The sequence below is a fragment of the Nerophis ophidion genome, linkage group LG23 (assembly GCF_033978795.1).
Source record: "Nerophis ophidion isolate RoL-2023_Sa linkage group LG23, RoL_Noph_v1.0, whole genome shotgun sequence".
NCBI classification, from domain to species: domain Eukaryota; kingdom Metazoa; phylum Chordata; class Actinopteri; order Syngnathiformes; family Syngnathidae; genus Nerophis; species Nerophis ophidion.
In genome coordinates, this window is record NC_084633.1 from 41,806,219 (window position 1) to 41,827,325 (window position 21,107).

General features: G+C 41.6%; 1 protein-coding gene across 6 annotated transcripts in view; it reads left to right on the top strand.

Annotated features, from left to right (window-relative positions):
• The window catches only part of epn3a (epsin 3a), a 51,082-nt gene that overhangs the window by 1,631 nt on the left and 28,344 nt on the right, over positions 1-21,107 (top strand). For 4 of the 6 annotated variants that reach the window (XM_061884670.1, XM_061884665.1, XM_061884668.1 and 1 more), the window contains exons 2-3: positions 10,937-11,646; positions 18,667-18,708. In XM_061884670.1, coding sequence (XP_061740654.1) covers positions 11,079-11,646; positions 18,667-18,708 — 610 coding nt within the window. In that variant the 5' untranslated portion in view covers positions 10,937-11,078. The remainder of the gene's footprint in view (positions 1-10,936; positions 11,647-18,666; positions 18,709-21,107) is intronic. The other 2 variants (XM_061884666.1, XM_061884669.1) reach the window with 1 other exon arrangement.

A 21,107-nucleotide genomic window follows, 5' to 3' on the forward strand; every position in this document is an offset into this window, starting at 1 on the left:
AGACAAAGTATAAGACAATACTTTCTTAACAGTATAATTGTAACCAGCAATAAGTCTTCAAGTAACAATATTCAAATACTAACATTGTTGGGTAAGACAGAATTTGCTTTTATTCTGAATCCAGTGAAACAGATTGGTGGTTTTAGCTGATAAAAACACTTTCAGCTGTTTGTTTAAGTATTTGGCAGACGCTTTTATCCTAAGCGACGTACATAAAAATACATATGAAACAATCACCGTAAACATTTTCATTAAAGGGAAGAATGTAATAGAAAATATCAATACAAAGTATCAAGACAGAATAAACATACAGTCTATAAGATATACAGATATCTAATGTTGTTTATGTAGGATATACACATGTACATATAACCTAATCATATTGTTTCTTCAATTTAAAAATAGCTGACCGTTTTCACACTTCTCTGGGATTATATTCCCAGTTTTGATCTCAGAGGTCTGGTCACTTAAAGCATATAAGAATATTATTTTACTGTTAAGCAAACTATGAATAATAAAACATGTGTCCATCATCATAATTACACGTATGAGAAAAAAGGAGGTGAAAAAGAGTGGTATTGAGTGAGGTAAGATGAATGACAGTTCATTGCTCCTGACTAATGAAATGCACTGAGTGGAGCGGATCACCACTCCAAGATGGCCGCCCCGCCTCTCGTCATTAGCGCTCCATGCTGCCTCCCCTTACAACATGTACATGGGAATATACTTTTTATTTATACAATAGTGACTCAGACAAAGAATGTAAAAAAAATAAATAAATCAAACATAGCCCTGAAAGGAAAAAAATCTGAGTTTCTTACGATCCTCAACAAAGTTGTTTAGTTCTTGCTAGGTATTAGGCTAAGCTAGCCAAATGGCCAACAATAATAACATTTTTCATTAAGACCGGTATCATTTTAAGGTCATGTCATCATTTTGACAGGCATTGAAAATAATTACTAGGGATGCACCGAAATGAAAATTTGTGGCCGAAGCCGAATAAAATTTAAACGCTTGGCCGAATACCGAATGCAGTTTTTCACAATTTTTTTTGTATTGCATAAATAGCCTAGAATAAATATTCAGACGTGTTTTTCAAATAAAGTATTTTTTTATTGAATATTGACATTTTTTTAATATTCCAGTAGCCTTTGCTTTTCAAAAAAAAGCACAAAGTTTTTCATTTATATTAGGCCTTCAAACAAAACATGCATTCCAAAAAAAAAATAAAGTGCATTAAAGTGGATAAACCCACAACACATGAATTATTGTCCTTTTGGCAAAAGTCTGCTTAGCCACAGTAGATATGCTAATAATGTAAACAGAGGCCCCACTAAATCTCAATAAGTGTGTGCTTGTAACCTCATACACTTATACAGGTAGCCTACACAACATTGTAACCTCATACACTTATACAGGTACACAACATTGTAACCTCATACACTTATACAGGTACACAACATTGTAACCTCATACACTTATACAGGTACACAACAATGTAACCTCATACACTTATACAGGTACACAACATTGTAACCTCATACACTTATACAGGTACACAACATTGTAACCTCATACACTTATACAGGTACACAACATTGTAACCTCATACACTTATACAGGTAGCCTACACAACAGGCTAATAATGTAAACAGAGGCCCCACTAAATCTCAATAAGTGTGTGCTTGTAACCTCATACACTTATACAGGTACACAACATTGTAACCTCATACACTTATACAGGTACACAACATTGTAACCTCATACACTTATACAGGTACACAACATTGTAACCTCATACACTTATACAGGTACACAACATTGTAACCTCATACACTTATACAGGTACACAACATTGTAACCTCATACACTTATACAGGTACACAACATTGTAACCTCATACACTTATACAGGTACACAACATTGTAACCTCATACACTTATACAGGTACACAACATTGTAACCTCATACACTTATACAGGTACACAACATATCCCAACGTCACCGCGTCAAAAAATTGCGTCACACGCCACTATTCGGCCTTGTTTTTAACTCATTCCACCGAATGCCGAATGTGGCTTTTTTTGCCATATTCAGCCGAATATATTCGGTTACCGATTAATCGGTGCATCCCTAATAATTACTACCATTTTTTTGGAGCTAATGTTAGGGCTAGTTGGCATATTTGGAATTGAAAGTGTATCTTTATCAGTTGTATCCTGATTGCCACCATTCAGGTCACAGCAACATATTTCACTTAGTTCCTGGGGTTTGGCACCGGACTGTACACTACTTACCTTTTGAAGGACGGAAACTGTAAACAATGACTGAGCTCGGAAACAACGCGCTGTTTCGCAACACAATTACTCAGAGTTGTTCCGAAGAAAGACCAGCTCGGGTGTTGTGTTTCTCGGCGCAGTTGCACAGCGACAATGACTGCGGCTGGTCAAATAAAAACGGCAAGGCTGAAAATTGGATCTCTGGGGACACACTTTGTCCATCAGTTCATTAACCCAGCCGGGCCCTTCATTAGGATTCTAATTATAGCTCAGTCATTTACAACCACTAAACAGGGCGTTGAATTCTGTCAGACGCTTTTTTTAGAAATGTCATTGTTGCAGAACATCTTAAATTTGGATAATGATTTGGTCCGAATGAAAGAATGCAAAAGAAAACATGATTTCTTTGACCGGAGGCTAATGTTTTCACAAGTGTGGTGTAAGCCACAAATGAGCAGCAACAGAAACAAACTGCTCAGTCAGCATTGATGTCGCCTAAGACAGTTTTTCATCCTTTTTTCAGCCATTTTTTCATTGAAAAAATGCGGAGGCACACCGGTAGTAGAAAACATTTAAAAACTTAAACTCAGCCTTGACAGTAAAAAGTGGTTGTGGCGATTGTTGGATATGACTTTAAAGCATAAGCAAGCATGCAGGACTATAGCTCTTGTCTCAAAGTAGGTGTACTGTCACCACCTGTCACATCACACCCTGATGCATTTGAACTTTTGTGCCGTTTTCCTGTGTGTAGTCTTTTACTTCTTGTCCTGCACTCCTATTTTGGTGGCTTTTTCTCTTTTGTTGGTAATTTCCTGTAGCAGTTTCATGTCTTCCTTGAGCGATATTTCGCGCATCTACTTTGTTTTAGCAATCAAGAATATTTCAGTTGTTTTTATCCTTCTTTGTGGGGACATTGTTGATTGTCACGTCATGTTCGGATGTACTTTGTGGACGCCGTCTTTGCTGTCGTCCAGCATTCTGTTTTTGTTTACTTTGCAGCCTGTTCAGTTTTAGTTTGGTTCTACATAGCCTTCCCTAAGCTTCAATGCCTTTTCTTAGGGCCACTCACCTTTTGTTTATTTTTGGGTTTAAGCATTAAACACTTTTCTACCTGCACCCTGCCTCTAAATCTACAAAACAATTAGCTCCCTGCTGCCACCTACTGATATGGAAGAGTATTACACGGCTACTCCGACAGACACTTTACAACACATCATTTGCAGACTATAATTACTGCGTTGCGAAAACTACTTTTCAATCAATCAATGTTTACTTATATAGCCCTAAATCACTAGTGTCTCAAAGGGCTGCACAAACCACAACAGTCCGAGGTCACATTGTTATGGGAGACACACTGCATCCTGTCAGTAAGATAAGAGTTAAACCAAGACAGGGCTAAGTCTGACATACCAATTCGTGTTTTGATACGTTCTAATAAAATATTATGATCGACGGTATCGAAAGCAGCGCTAAGATGGAGGAGCAGCAACATAGATGACGCATCAGAATCCATCGTTAGCAATAGATCATTAGTCATTTTTGCGAGGGCTGTCTCCGTCGAGTGATTTGCCCTGAAACCGGATTGAAAGGTTTCACATAGATTGTTAGACGCTAAGTGTTCATTTAACTGCTCCGCAACAATTTTTTCGAGGATTTTTGAAATAAAGGGAAGGTGAGACACCGGTCTGTAGTTTACCATGAGGTCAGGATCGAGGTTAGGTCTTTTAAGAAGAGGATGAATAACCGCTTTTTTGAATGCTAGGGGAACAGTGCCAGAGGAAAGTGATAAGTTTATAATATTTAGCACTGATGGACCTAATAATACAAAGAGCTCCTTGATCAGTTTCCCAGGAAGAGGGTCAGGAAGAGGTTTTAACCCAAATAGGTGAAACTCGATAATCTCCCACGGCACACCAGACTGTACTAATGTGCCGCGGCACAGTGGTTGAAAAACACTGGCCTAAGAGTTCACTGGAAATAAGGGCGTGGCCAGTTTAGCACCCACCAGTTTCCCACCAATGGCAGATTAGCGCAAAATACAAATATTTTGACTTGCATTTTGACGTAAACAAAACTGCTGAATGCAGCAACTTGGACCACCTTGTAGACTTCATTGGAAATACAAATAGAGTTGGGGGTTGTCTACAGCCACAGGTGTTAGTTAGATTGTATTATTTAAAGACCATGGTGGATGTTTTTGTGACAAAAGAAGACTCGGTGTCATGACCTGTTACGTTAGGTCGGGGGTCGGCAACCCGCGGCTCTTTAGCGCCGCCCTAGTGGCTCTCTGGAGCTTTTTCAAAAATGTATGAAAAATGGAAAAAGATAAGGGGAAAAAATACAAAATATATATTGTTTTAATATAGTTTCTGTAGGAGGACAAACATGACACAAACCTAATTGTTATAAAGCACACTGTTTATATTAAACATGCTTCACTGATTCCAGTATTTGGCGAGCGCCGTTTTGTCCTACTAATTTTTGGCGGTCCTTGAACTCACCCTAGTTTGTTTACATGTATAACTTTCTCCGACTTTCTAAGACGTGTTTTATGCCACTTCTTTTTCTGTCTCATTTGGTCCACCACACTTTTAATGTTGTGCATGAATGCACAAAGGTGAGTTTTGTTGATGTTATTGACTTGTGTGGAGTGCTAATCAGACATATTTGGTCACTGCAAGCTAATTGATGCTAACATGCTATTTAGGCTACATAATGCAGCGTTTCTCAAAGTGTGGGGCGGGCCCCACCTGTGGGGAATAGAGACATGACAGGTGGGGCGCGAGGAACGGGAGGCAATTTCACTTAAAAAAAAATGTTTTATTATTATATTCTTGCGGCGGAAATGACCAAGAAGAACGCGTAGTTGGAATATAATAACATTTTATGTACATATTTATATCAATCAATCAATCAATCAATGTTTACTTATATAGCCCTAAATCACTAGTGTCTCAAAGGGCTGCACAAACCACTACCACATCCTCGGTAGGCCCACATAAGGGCAAAGAAAACTCACACCCAGTGGGACGTCGGTGACAATGATGACTATGAGAACCTTGGAGAGGAGGAAAGCAATGGATGTCGAGCGGGTCTAACATGATACTGTGAAAGTATATATACATATTTATATCATATTTACATATTTATATAATATGTAACTACAATCTCCATTCACAGACAGAGTCCCACTGCTTTTATGAGCGGTCAAGCGAGTCAAAAGCAGAATTTATTTTTTATTTTTTATTTGTGGCGGCCGTAATTCTTTCGTGGCGAGCCGCCAAAAATAAATGAATGTGTGGGAAACCCGGACTTGAATGTTACTTGATGTTCAATAAATTTGAAAATGTTAAGCTTGGCATTAGCGTTCTGTTGTGGCGATGGGGGCAGGTTGTTGTGTCGATGGGGGCAGGTTGTTGTGTCGATGGGGGCAGGTTGTTGTGTCGATGGGGGCAGGTTGTTGTGTCGATGGGGGCAGGTTGTTGTGGCGATGGGGGCAGGTTGTTGTGTCGATGGGGGCAGGTTGTTGTGTCGATGGGGGCAGGTTGTTGTGTCGATGGGGGCAGGTTGTTGTGGCGATGGGGGCAGGTTGTTGTGTCGACGGGGGCAGGTTGTTGTGTCGACGGGGGCAGGTTGTTGTGTCGATGGGGGCAGGTTGTTGTGTCGATGGGGCAGGTTGTTGTGTCGATGGGGGCAGGTTGTTGTGTCGATGGGGGCAGGTTGTTGTGTCGATGGGGGCAGGTTGTTGTGTCGATGGGGGCAGGTTGTTGTGTCGATGGGGGCAGGTTGTTGTGTCGATGGGGGCAGGTTGTTGTGTCGATGGGGGCAGGTTGTTGTGTCGATGGGGGCAGGTTGTTGTGTCGATGGGGGCAGGTTGTTGTGTCGATGGGGGCAGGTTGTTGTGTCGATGGGGGCAGGTTGTTGTGTCGATGGGGGCAGGTGGGGCTTGAAAACTCCCCCGTGTCCAAAGTGGGGGATGACAAAAAAAGTTTGAAAACCACTGACATATTGCATCATTATGTCTCATTTGTAGCTATATTTGAGCTCATTTAGTTTCCTTTAAGTCCTCTTAATTCAATTTATATCTCATGACACACTATCTGTATGTAATATGGCTTTTAATTTTTTTGCGGCTCCAGACAGATTTGTTTTTGTATTTTTGCTCCAATATGGCTCTTTCAACATTTTAGGTTGCCGACCTCGGCGTTAGGTCATGCTTTGTTTCTGGTTTTGTGACCTTCTTTCCTGTGTTGAATTGAATCGTATTGTATTTATATAGCGCTTTTACATAGTGAAAGCCAATATCCAAGTTCCATTTAGGGAGCAGGTGGGTCAAGTGTTTTGCCCAAGGACACAACGGCAGTGATTAGGACGGCGGAAGCGTGGATCGAACCCGGAACCCTCGAGTTGCTGGCACAGCCGCTCTACCAACCGAGCTACACCGCCCGTGTCGGGTGTTTATTTTTCTGTTTCGCACTCTTACTTTGCTTCCACTTCCTGCTGGAGGGTGTTGTCTTGCAGTGACATCACCCCTGCTTCTGAGCGCTGTTGTGATCACCTGCACGGTATTAGTGATCAGTGTTGCCAACTTTGTATGCCAGTCTGGAGCTGGATCATTGACTTCTAATTGTTCCAGTTGTAATGCTGCTTGTCATGCTAAAGGCGGGATGTTTTTGCTTCTACAGTCCATGTGCACCTCCCATCAGCACCGCTCCTTGCTTTTCACCACTTTTCTTACCTGCACCTTCTTGCCTGACATCTGGGGTCACAACTACCACAACAATGTGAAGGCCTAGCACTTGCTGCTTCATTGAACAGATTAAAGCATTAATTAAAATCTGTGGTTTTCAAACTTTTTAGAGCCAAGGCCATACTTGCCAACCTTGAGACCTCCGATTTCGGGAGGTGGGGGGCAGGGGGCGTGGTTAAGAGGGGAGGAGTATATCAACAGCTGTTGTGTGCACAGATGTGCACTGAACTCTCTAAAATTGATTGATTGATTGATACTTTTTAGGGATGCACCGAAATTAAAATTTGTGGCCGAAGCCGAATAAAACTTAAACGCTTGGCCGAAGACCGAATAATGAATGCAGTTTTTCACAATTTTTTTTCTATTGCATAAATAGCCTAGAATAAATATTTAGACCTGTTTTTCAAATAAAGTATTTTTTTATTGAATATTGACATTTTTTTAATATTCCAGTAGCCTTTGCTTTTCAAAAAAAAAGCACAAAGTTTTTCATTTATATTAGGCCTTCAAACAAAACATGCATTCCAAAAAAAAATAAAGTGCATTGAAGTGGATAAACCCACAACAAATGAATTATTGTCCTTTTGGCAAAAGTCTGCTTAGCCACAGTAGATATGCTAATAATGTAAACAGAAGGCTCAAGTAAATGTCAATAAGTGTGTGCTTGTAACCTCATACACTTATACAGGTAGCCTACACAACAGGCTAATAATGTAAACAGAAGACTCAAGTAAATCTCAATAAGTGTGTGCTTGTAACCTCATACACTTATACAGGTACACAACATTGTAACCTCATACACTTATACAGGTACACAACAATGTAACCTCATACACTTATACAGGTACACAACATTGTAACCTCATACACTTATACAGGTACACAACATTGTAACCTCATACACTTATACAGGTAGCCTACACAACATTGTAACCTCATACACTTATACAGGTACACAACATTGTAACCTCATACACTTATACAGGTACACAACATTGTAACCTCATACACTTATACAGGTACACAACATTGTAACCTCATACACTTATACAGGTACACAACATTGTAACCTCATACACTTATACAGGTACACAACATTGTAACCTCATACACTTATACAGGTACACAACATTGTAACCTCATACACTTATACAGGTACACAACATTGTAACCTCATACACTTATACAGGTACACAACATATCCCAACGTCACTGCACGTTGGTTGATTGCGTCACCGCCTCAAAAAATTGCGTCACACGCCACTATTCGGCCTTCTTTTTAACTCATTCCACCGAAGGCCGAATGTGGCTTTTTTTCCCATATTCGGCCGAATATATGCGGTTACCGATTAATCGGTGCATCCCTAATACTTTTATTAGTAGATTGCACAGTACAGTACATATTCCGTACAATTGAGCACTAAATGGTAACACCCCAATAAGTTTTTCAACTTGTTTAAGTCGGGGTCCACGTTAATCAATTCATGGTACAAATATATACTATCAACATAATACATCATCACACAAGTTAATCATCATAGTATGTACATTGAATTATTGACATTATTTACAATCCAGGGGGTGGGATGAGGAGTTTTGGTTGATATCAGAACTTCAGTCATCAACAATTGCATCAACAGAGAAATGGACATTGAAACAGTGTAGGTGTGACTTAGTAGGATATGTACAGCCAGCAGAGAACATAGTGAGTTCACATAGCATAAGAACAAGTATATACATTAGAAGTACATTTGATTATTTACATTAGGCTATTTATAATCCAGGGAGATGGGATGTGAATGGAGGAGGGTGTTAGTAAAGTGTTGAAGTTGACTGGAGGTCTTGTGGTGCATGTACAGTAGATGGCAGTATTGTCCTGTTTAAGAGTGTCACAACACTGCTGTTTACAGCAGACAAACTGCTTTACGGTAGACGAAAACGTGACTGCTGTTGTTGTGTGTTGTCACCGGTTTGGGAGGACGTTATCGAAACTGCCTAACAATAAACCCGCATAAGAAACCAAGAACTCACCCTCGATCATTCTACAGTTATAACGTCATTGGGCAGACACGCTGTTTATATCGTGGGAAAGCGGACGTGAAAACAAGCTGTCCTCACTCAGGTCCGCATGGAGCTGGAGGGGGCGTGGCCTCCAGCTTCGCCTGAATTTTGGGAGATTTTCGTGAGAAAATTTGTCCCAGGAGGTTTTCGGGAGAGGCGCTGAATATCGGGAGTCTCCCGGAAAATCTGGGAGGGTTGGCAAGTATGGCAAGTATGGCTAAGGCCCATTTTTTGCGTTGGGCAGCCCCAAACTCTTCTGTAACACAAGAAACCCAACATCAAAGCCCTTCTTCATCTCTGTACCCCCAGAATACCATGTACCTATACTTTTTTTTAAACTGCTCTATGTTTGGACATTGCTTTAACTCCACATTCAAACCAATCCATAGTTTCACTCCACAAATTGAAATACAAAAACTTTTGATGGTCATTCTATAACAGGCATGTGGCTCTTTAGCACCGCCCTAGTGGCTCTCTGGAGCTTTTTCAAAAATGTATGAAAAATGGAAAAAGATAAGCGGAAAAAATACAAAATATAGATTTTTTGTTTTAATATAGTTTCTGTAGGAGGACAAACATGACACAAAGCTCCCTAATTGTTATAAAACACACTGTTTATATTAAACATGCTTCACTTATTCCAGTATTTGGCGAGCGCCGTTTTGTCCTACTAATTTGGCGGTCCATGAACTCACCCTAGTTTGTTTACATGTATAACTTTCTCTGACTTTCTAAGACGTGTTTTATGCCACTTCTTTTTCTGTCTCATTTTGTCCACCAAACTTTTTGTTGATGTTATTGACTTGTGTGGAGTGCTAATCAGACATATTTGCTCACTGCAAGCTAATCGATGCTAACATGCTATTTAAGCTAGCTATATGTACATATTGCATCATTATGTCTCATTTGTAGCTATATTTGAGCTCATTTAGTTTTCTTTAAGTCCTCTTAATTCAATTTATATCTCATGACACACTATCTGTATGTAATATGGCTTTAATTTTTTGCGGCTCCAGACATGTTTGTTTTTCTATTTTTGGTCCAATATGGCTCTTTCAATATTTTAGGTTGCCAACCCCTGGTCTATAAGTAAGCATTCTAAACTTAAAATTAAAATTCCCCCTTAAATTATTATATATATTTGGACTTTTTTGCTGTTTTCTTGTGTGTAGTGTTTTACTTCTTGTTTTGCGCTCCTATTTTGGTGGCTTTTTCTCATTTTTTTGTATTTTCCTGTAGCAGTTTCATGTCCCGCATCTACTTTGTTTTAGCAATCAAGAACATTTCAGGTGTTTCTATCCTTCTTTGTGGGGACATTGTTGATTGTCGTGTTCGGATGTCCATTGTAGACGCCGTCTTTGCTCCACAGTAAGTCTTTGCTGTCGTCCAGCATTCTGTTTTTGTTGACTTTGTAGCCAGTTCAGTTTTAGTTTGGTTCTGCATAGCCTTCCCTAAGCTTCAATGCCTTTTCTTAGGGGCACTCACCTTTTGTTTGTTTTTGTTTTAAGCATTGGACACCTTTTTACCTGCACCCTGCCTCCCGCTGTTTCCGACATCTACAAAGCAATTAGCTACCTGCTGCCACCTACTGATATGGAAGAGTATTACAGGGTTACTCTGCCGAGCTCTAGGCAGCACCGACACTCAACAACAACACATCGTAATTACTGGCTTGCAAAAAATATTTTGAACCCAAATAGCTGAAACTAGATCATCTCCCCCGGCACACCAGACAGTGGTTGAAAAACACTGAATGAAATATTTACAGTTGGACTTTGGTAGAAAGATGCAACCATCTCAGTAGTTTTGTCTTCAGCACCTAATCAGTTGTCTTCTCTTCACACAGGAACACCCTCGTGGTTGTCACTGAAGTTGCAAACACCTTGACGTTGGATTTTTCTCCTTTTTTTCCCCCCCAAAGACACTTTTTAACAAAATCCCCAGTTTTTCCCCCCACCAGAGCACCTGTGTAAATAACCACCGACACCATGACGACCTCATCGATTCGCCGGCAGATGAAAAATGTGGTCAACAACTACACGGAGGCCGAGATCAAGGTGCGAGAAGCCACCTCCAACGACCCCTGGGGCCCCTCCAGCTCGCTCATGGCGGAAATTGCTGACCTGACCTACAACATGATGGCCTTCACCGAGGTCATGGGGATATTGTGGAGGCGGCTCAACGACCACGGGAAGAACTGGCGCCACGTGTACAAGGCGCTTGGCTTGATGGACTACCTGGTCAAGACGGGCTCGGACCGTGTGGCGCAGGAGTGCCGGGACAACATCTACTCCATTCAGACCCTGAAGGATTTCCAGTACATAGACCGAGACGCACAGGACCAAGGGCAGCACATCCGTGAAAAGGCAAAGAATCTGGTTTCTCTGCTGAAGGACCCAGAAAAGCTGAAAAAGGAGAGGAGCCAGGCCTTGAAAACCAGGTCGCGTATGGTGGGCGTCCAGTATTCCCTTGGAGATCTGCCTCCTCCGTACCCGGGAAGCCACTCCAGCCATTACGGGACGTACCCGTCCAGGAGCTCACCTTCCTCTATGCATTGTGAGTAGCATCCTTTGATTGATTGACACTTTTATTAGTAGATTGCACAGTACAGTACATATTCTGTACAATTGACCACTAAAGGGTAACACCCCAATAAGTTTTTCACTTGTTTAAGTCGGGGTCCACGTTAATCCATTCATTTGATTGGCCCTTTAAACACTCACCCAAGAGTCCACAAAGGAGGGCTACATCAGTGGAGATCAGGATCAGGTGACAAACTTTTGCTGTGAGTTAGTTATCAAGGAAAACTTCACCAAAAATTTCAGATTGTTTTAGTGTTTCGTCTCAGTTGTTGTACGGCCAAACATTGCATTTAACAAACTCGTCCGTTTGCCCACGTTTCATGCAATGGGGCGCCCAGGTTCAAAAACCTCATTTGCGTCCCTGATGTCATGCATACTCGGCAGCAAGCAACACAAACATTGAAATAGATCAATAATATTATGCTTTATTAGATTATTTTAACTCACTTTAATAAGTGGCTTCTCTAAAATATATTTTGTGTGGATGCTGTATCTTTAGGTGTCTGTAACCCATTGATTGATCTGCACTATTTCTTTTGGAGAACAGTTTTCCCATACCATACTATACCATACCCGTACCATTCCAACTTTCTTCTATTAAATCTTCATTGGACCTTTTGAAACGGATTACTAACGGAAACCTAAGTACTACTGTAATGTTAAAGGGGAAGTACGTTTTTGGGGGAGTTTTGCCTATCGTTCACAATCATTACCAAAAACAAGTGTTTTTTTTAATGCATTCTTCTAACTCCTAAATCAGAATTAGAAATACTTTATTAATCCCCGAGGGGAAATTTAGATTTTCAGCACAATCCCATTCAAGAGCAGACAAACATTACAGGGGAGACAGGACAGGATCAAACATGACAGTGAGACAGAACAGGATCCAACATTACAAGGAGACAGAATAGGATCCAACATTACAGGGAGACAGAACAGGATCAAACATTACAGGGAGACAGAACAGGATCAAACATTACAAGGAGACAGAACAGGATCAAACATTACAAGGAGACAGAACATGATCAAACATTACAAGGAGACAGAACAGGATCAAACATTACAAGGAGACAGAACAGGATCAAACATTGCAGGGAGACAGAACAGGATCAAACATTGCAGGGAGAAAGAACAGGATCAAACATTACAGGGAGACAGAACAGGATCAAATATTACAGGGAGACAGAACAGGATCAAACATCACAGGGAGACAGAACAGGATCCAACATCACAGGGAGACAGAACAGGATCCAACATCACAGGGAGACAGAACAGGATCCAACATTACAGGGAGACAGAACAGGATCAAACATTACAAGGAGACAGAACAGGATCAAACATTACAAGGAGACAGAACAGGATCAAATATTGCAGGGAGACACAACAGGATCAACCATTACATGGAGACAGAACAGGATCAACCATTACAGGGAGACAGAACAGGATCAAACATTACAAGGAGACAGAACAGGATCAAACATTACAAGGAGACAGAACAGGATCAAACATTACAGGGAGACAGAACAGGATCGCTGATATAGGTAAACAAAAAATATACAGGTAAACAATGGGAGGGTGAGTACAAAATAAAAAATAAAATAAATCGGTTTAAGCCTTGGCCCCTGGAGAGGGGGTCCAGACTGAGGTCAAGGGAAAAAACAACTCACAGCCATAGCACACATCCTTCTTACAAATGTAAATAAAAGTCTGCTTACAGCGCAGCCAATTGGATATCCTCGATTCCAGTCCTAAAACCCATGGAAAAAAACATCCAAAAATCGACAACAATACTCCATTTACATTTCCTAACTTGAATATCAACCAAGAATTAGTAATATTGTTATTATAAGCACTAACACAAAGTATTTATAGCGGCGCCATGATCATGAGCTGGTGTGCCAATGTTGACCTGATGGATTGATCAGCTGCTTCTTCCTTTCCTTGCTCGTCAAGCTTTATTGTAGATTATAAATCATGCATCTCACCTGGATAACTGAGCGACAAAGACATGTTCCCACAAGTTGGTGCACTTTGACAGCCAATTTAAACCCGAGAAAAGATGCTTGGTGTTACCCCCCCTTTTCTTCACGAGGATTATGAGTCATCCCTCATCTAAATGGGAATATATGAACATCCTAATGACAGCAGACCATGTACAGTAAGTGATGGTTTATAATGTTTGATGGCTCTCATAAAGTCTGCAGTAATCAGTGATGGGAGTTGAAAAAACAGCAAACAATGTGTTTTTGAAATTAAGATGAGCAAAATATGTAAATCTTTAATGTGATGATAAAGGTGCCTGCTACTACATGACATATGTACTTCAATGATGTATATCAAACCTTAATGGAGGTGTGTGGGTGTCTTTAAGGGCTTTGCAGGCAGAATAAAGCAAGTCTCAGACGCTCCACAGTAAGATGACTTTTGATATTTACTATTTACAATGTATTAAAAAAAAACGAATGTTTTTCGGAATTCAGCCTATCGTTCACAATCATCATGAAAAACATGACGAATGTATTTATTTTCAATGCATTCTAACTGCAAAATAAAAGTCTGCTTACAGTGGAGCCAAAGGGAAGTCATCTTTTCCGCCTTTCCATCCAAAAAGCGCCAACAATACGCCAATTACATTTCTTGACTTGAATAAGAACTAAGTATTAGTAACAAAGTTATTATACACAAACTATTTAAAGCGGCACCTTGGTCACTAGCTTGTGTGGCTTTGTTGACATCATCTAGCGGTGAGCTGCTTCCTCGCCTTTGGGCTGGTGAAAGTTTATTCCCGATCATAAATTATGCCTCTCACCTTGATAGTAGGAGGATAAGGACGTATTACAGCAAGTTGACAGCCAATTTAGACCCGGAAATGAGGAGAAAGATACAAGATGCTTGCTTCCACCCCCCTTTTCCTCTCGAGGATTATGAGTTTATTCTTCATCCAAACGGGACTAGAAGAAGATTCTATCAGTCGGCATCCTAATGACGGCAGATTGTACAGTAAGTGATGTTTTATTATGTATGTTGGCTCTCATCAAGTCTGCAGTGAGTAGAAAATGTTGTGTTGTCGAAGAAAAAAGCAAAAGTCGTGATGTGTTTTTTAAATTAATGTTAAACCTTAATGGAGGTGTTTGGATATTTTTTAAAGAGCAGAATCGAGCGACTCCCATTGGCTCCTTTTGGAAGGTGACTTTCCATAGCATTTATTTACCATTAAGAATGCATCAATCAATCAATGTTTACTTATATAGCCCTAAATCACTAGTGTCTCAAAGGGCTGCACAAACCACTACGACATCCTCGGTAGGCCCACATAAGGGCAAGGAAAACTCACACCCAGTGGGACGTCGGTGACAATGATGACTATGAGAACCTTGGAGAGGAGGAAAGCAATGGATGTCGAGCGGGTCTAACATGATACTGTGAAAGTTCAATCCACAATGGATCCAACACAGTCGCGAGAGTCCCGTTCACAGCGGAGCCAGCAGGAAACCATCCCAAGCGGAGGCGGATCTCAACAAAATAAAAACATGTGTTCTTGTCTCATACTTATATGGATTGGGAATAATAGGCAACATTGCAGTTCCCCTTTAAGCCTCAGAAGATGAACTAATGATAATACAATAGTAATAATAATATAATTGAGTGCTGTCAAACAATATTAATGTTTAAAAACGATTAATCACATTCTATTCATAGTTAACTCGAATTTAATCGCTATAATCGCAGACAGATATCACTTTTACATCATTAACAAGTATACCATAGACCAGGGGTCGGGAACCTTTTTGGCTGAGAGAGCCAAGAAGCCAAATATTTTAAAATGTATTTCCCTAAGAGCCATATAATATTTTTTTTAACACTGAACACAACTAAACGCGTGCATTTTTAAATAAGACCAACATTTCCAGAGTATAATAAGTCTCTTATTCTTTGTAATAACATTGTTATTCTGAAGCTAACTGTGGAGGGGGCGTGGCCTGCGGGGCTGCAGCAAAGTGGGATGTTGCCAGGACCGGCCTCGAAATCAGCGACAGGTGCGTAGACGGCCCACCTGGGCCTTTTTATGTAATCATCTGTCGCTCTGTTATAAGCAGCAGCCAGGAGGAGAGACAGGGTTGGGGCTGGAGCCAGAGCGCGAGTGAGGACGAAAGAGAAAAAGACAATTGCTGTAAAGCAACTGAGAGAAAAATAAAATAAAACAATATTGTAACCCTAAAACAGGCTCTTGGTGGTCTGAAGAACCCCCAGGAGGGCAAGCCCCACACTAACCAATAATAAATAAATTACTTCTTACCATTAACGCAACTTCTTGAACATAAAAATGCATGAGAATGTTTTATATTTTGAACGTTGTTTTTAACACTGTGATTACAAGTGGAATTATTCATTACTTATCCTGTTAAACAATGTCAGCTCAGATTTATCCGAGAGCCAGATGCAGTCATCAAAAGAGCCACATCTGGCTCTTGAGCCATAGGTTCCCTACCCCTGCCATAGACAGATAATTTTCAAGTTTTTGTGATTTAACATTATGCTTTTTTAAATAGCTTAACACAAAATGGACAAACAGGCTTTTAATGACAATTCAAAAAATGACCTACAGTGCTTCGGTGTGTCCCTGACACAATTTCAATTCCTGCTGTAGAAGCACTTGCATCCAGCAAAGAGGAGCTACACTTCCATTTTCCATACCAGTTTTGCGCATTAATAACTCAAAATGTGGATTTTTTTAAACATGGTTGGATTGTCAAAGGTGAAATCTGTGATATTTCTACCTGAATGTATGTTTCTGATATTGTACAGGTTAATGGTATTCATATCGCTGCATGAACATGTCTTAACCTTCTGTTTTTATTAACAAAGTCCCTTATTCAGCCTGCTAACATTCTGTAAAGGAGGACTATCAACTAGAACATGTTATAAAAGAATTTAAATAATATTTCAGCCTGCAAGAACAATTCCCCCCTATATGCCTTAATTGATGTACTAGCATTTATTTAGGTAGAAATATCACAGATTACATTACAAAACATCTTTGACAGCCAAAGGGTACCTGTTACACAAAACCAACTTTTCCTACCTACTAGTACTTGTTTTTGTGTATTTGGGATCTGCATATAAGTCTTGAAAATGTGAAATCAAACCATCGAAGGCATTGCGCCGATATTTCTACAAACCCTTGGGAAATTGTGTTAGATGTAAATATAAACAGAATACAATGATTTGCAAATCCTTTTCAAGCCATATTCAGTTGAATATGCTACAAAGACAACATATTTCATGTTCAAACTCATAAACTTGATTTTTTTTTGCAAATAATAATTAACTTAGAATTTCATGGCTGCAACACGTGCCAAAGTAGTTGGGAAAGGGCATGTTCACCACTGTGTTACATCACCTTTTCTTTTAACAACACTCAATAAACGTTTGGGATCTGAGGAAACTAATTGTTGAAGCTTTGAAAGTGGAATTTTTTCCCATTCTTGTTTTATGTAGAGCTTCAGTCCTATTTTACGCTTCATAATACGCCACACATTTTCCATGGGAGACAGGTCTGGACTGCAGGCGGGCCAGGAAAGTCCCCGCACTCTTTTACTACGAAGCCACGCTGTTGTGACATGTACTGAATGTGGCTTGGCATTGTCTTGCTGAAATAAGCAGGGGCGTCCATGAAAAAGACGGCGCTTAGATGGCAGCATATGTTGTTCCAAAACCTGTATGTACCTTTCAGCAATAATGGTGCCTTCACAGATGTGTAAGTTACCCATGTCTTGGACACTAATGCACCCCCATACCATCACACATGCTGGCTTTTCAACTTTGCGTCGATAACAGTCTGGATGGTTCGCACCCTTTTTGGTCCGGATGACACCATGTTGAATATTTCCAAAAACAATTTGAAATGTGGACTCGTCAGACCACAGAACACTTTTTCACTTTGCATCAGTCCATCTCAGATGATCTCGGGCCCAGAGAAGCTGGCGGCGTTTCTGGATGTTGTTGATAAATGGCTTTCGCTTTGCATAGTAGAGTTTTAACTTGCACTTACAGATGTAGCGACCAACTGTATTTAGTGACAGTGGTTTTCTGAAGTGTTCCTGAGTCCATGTGGTGATATCCTTTAGAGATTCATATAGGTTTTTGATACAGTGCCGTCTGAGGGATGGAAGGTCACGGTCATTCAATGTTGGTTTCCAGCCATGCCGCTTACGTGGAGTGATTTCTCCAGATTCTCTGAACCTTTTGATGATATTATGGAGCGTAGATGTTGAAATCCCTAAATTTCTTGCAATGTCACTTTGAGAAAGGTTGTTTTTAAACTGTTTGACTATTTGCTCACGCAGTTGTGGACAAAGGGGTGTACCTCGCCCCATCCTTTCTTGTGAAAGACTGAGCATTTTTTGGGAAGCTGTTTTTATAGCCAATCATGGCACCCACCTGTTCCCAATTAGCCTGCACACCTGTGGGATGTTCCAAATAAGTGTTTGATGAGCATTCCTCAACTTTATCAGTATTTATTGCCACCTTTCCCAACTTCTTTGTCACGTGTTGCTGGCATCAAATTCTAAAGTTAATGATTATTTGCACAAAAAATAAAATGTGTATGAGTTTGAACATCAAATATGTTGTCTTTGTAGCATATTCAACTGAATATGGCTTGAAAAGGATTTGCAAATCTTTGTATTCTGTTTATATTTACATCTAACACCATTTCCCAACTCATATGGAAACGGGGTTTGTAGTTATAAAGATGTTATATTTGCCTGGTCTGATGTGCACCGTTCAGTCCCGACGAGCGTTGTGCTTTTTATTGTCCACTGACTGTCAGGCATGTGCATTCCTGTCATTCTCTCATACACAGTCAGTCAGCTGACCTGCCTTGTGCAAAAGACATGAGGCCCGCCCAATGACAACAGCAGAGCAAAATGGATGCCACATTCAGCATGTTTCCCTGTATGAAATCATGGACATTTTAAATTATCTGTTCCAGGGTCAATCTACCACCATCAAACAACTGTTATTCAATGTCCAGGTGAGGTTTTATGTTAAACTTGACCTTACTTTTTTAGCCATCGAGCAATAGTAAAAAATTTAAAAAAAAAAAGGCTAGTTACCATGCAGGTGCTATGTGTTGACTTCAGCCTGTGGAATTGTCCTGTTTTGGAAAATGATTACCATCCATCCATACAGACATCCATGCTCTTCTGCTTATCTGAGGTGGGGTCGCGGGGGCAGCAGCCTAAGCAGCGAAGCCCAGACTTCCCTCTCCCCAGCCACTTTGTCCAACTCCTCCCGGGGGATCCCGAGGCATTCCCAGGCCAGCCGGGAGACAAAGTCTCCCAAGGCGTTCGGGTGGCATCCTGACCAGATGCCCGAACCACCTCATCTGGCTCCTCTCCATGTGGAGGAGCAGCGGCTTTACTTTGAGTTCCTCCCGGATGGCAGAGCTTCTCACCCTATCTCTAAGGGAGAGACCCAAACTCATTTGGGCCGCTTGTACCCGTGATCTTGTCCTTTCGGTCATGACCCAAAGCTCATGACCATAGGTGAGGATGGGAACGTAGATCGACCGGTAAATTGAGAGCTTTGCCTTCCGGCTCAGCTCCTTCTTCACCACAACGGATCGATACAGCGTCTGCATTACTGAAGACGCCGCACCGATCCGCCTGTCGACCTCACGATCCACTCTTCCCTCACTCGTGAACAAGACTCCCAGGTACTTGAACTCCTCCACTTGGGGCAGGGTCTCCTCCCCAACCTGTTGGTGACATCAGTGGCTATCACCATATATGGTAAAGTTTTACCCGAAGAGCTTGGCGTGAGTCCTCAATTGTAGTCTGACATTGTAGTCAATAAGTTCCTTCATTTTCTCATTCCTCTTGTTCTGGGGCAGACTGGCTCATACATGCATGTGCATATTTCACTGTTGCCATTTCTAATACAAAGTAGCAAACAGTTTGAACTTATATCCGTCAGTAGATACCACATGGAAGCGCTAAAACTACAGCATGGCTGATAGGGAGAAGATGCAGTCGAAGTGGAGGCACGTAAATAAGACCCGCCCACAAAAGGGTGCATCCTGAAGAGACTGTCAGAAAGCAACTTGAATATGTAAAACATGATCTATGCAACATTTGAAGCAAAGCAGCACCATTACATGTTATGTAGACCACAAGGAAGTATTTTACATGTAGAACAAAATCCTCATGTAACCCATTAAAGAGGCTCCTCAGTGGGGTGCCGGAAAAAAAAAAAGATTTGTTTTGAAAATAATCATGAATAATATTGAAATAATTATTATTTTGTAGAAATTGACAAAACGCAACATAAACTAAAGCATTCTGAAAGCGCAGAAATCCACTAAAACAGCTGCAGCTGTCCGATATTTTAGTAATCGAGTATTCTATCGGGCAGCACGGTGGAAGATGGGTTAGTGCGTCTGCCTCACAATACGAAGGTCCTGAGCAGTCCTGGGTTGAATCCCAGGCTCGGGATCTTTCTGTGTGGAGTTTGCATGTTCTCACCGTGACTGCGTGGGTTCCCTCCGGGTACTCCGGCTTCCTCCCACCTCCAAAGACATGCACCTGGGGATAGGCCCCTCCCACCTCCAAAGACATGCACCTGGGGATAGGCCCCTCCCACCTCCAAAGACATGCACCTGTTGATAGGCCCCTCCCACCTCCAAAGACATGCACCTGGGGATAGGCCCCTCCCACCTCCAAGACATGCACCTGGGGATAGGCTCCTCCCACCTCCAAAGACATGCACCTGGGGATAGGCCCCTCCCACCTCCAAAGACATGCACCTGGGGATAGGCCCCTCCCACCTCCAAAGACATGCACCTGTTGACAGGCCCCTCCCACCTCCAAAGACATGCACCTGGGGATAGGCTCCTCCCACCTCCAAAGACATGCACCTGGGGATAGGCCTCTCCCACTTCCAAAGACATGCACCTGGGGATAGGCCCCTCCCACCTCCAAGACATGCACCTGGGGATAGGCTCCTCCCACCTCCAAAGACATGCACCTGGGGATAGGCTCCTCCCACCTCCAAAGACATGCACCTGGGGATAGGCCTCTCCCACCTCCAAGACATGCACCTGGGGATAGGCTCCTCCCACCTCCAAAGACATGCACCTGGGGATAGGCTCCTCCCACCTCCAAAGACATGCACCTGGGGATAGGCCCCTCCCACCTCCAAACACATACACCTGGGGATAGGCCCCTCCCACTTCCAAAGACATGCACCTGGAGATAGATTGATTGGCAACACTAAATGGTCCCTAGCGTGTGTTTGTTGTCTGTCTATCTGTGTTGGCCCTGCGATGAGGTGGTGACTTGTCCAGGGTGTACCCCGCCTACCGCCCGAATGCAGCTGAGATAGGCGCCAGTGACCCCCCGCGATCCCAAAAGGGACAAGCGGTAGAAAATG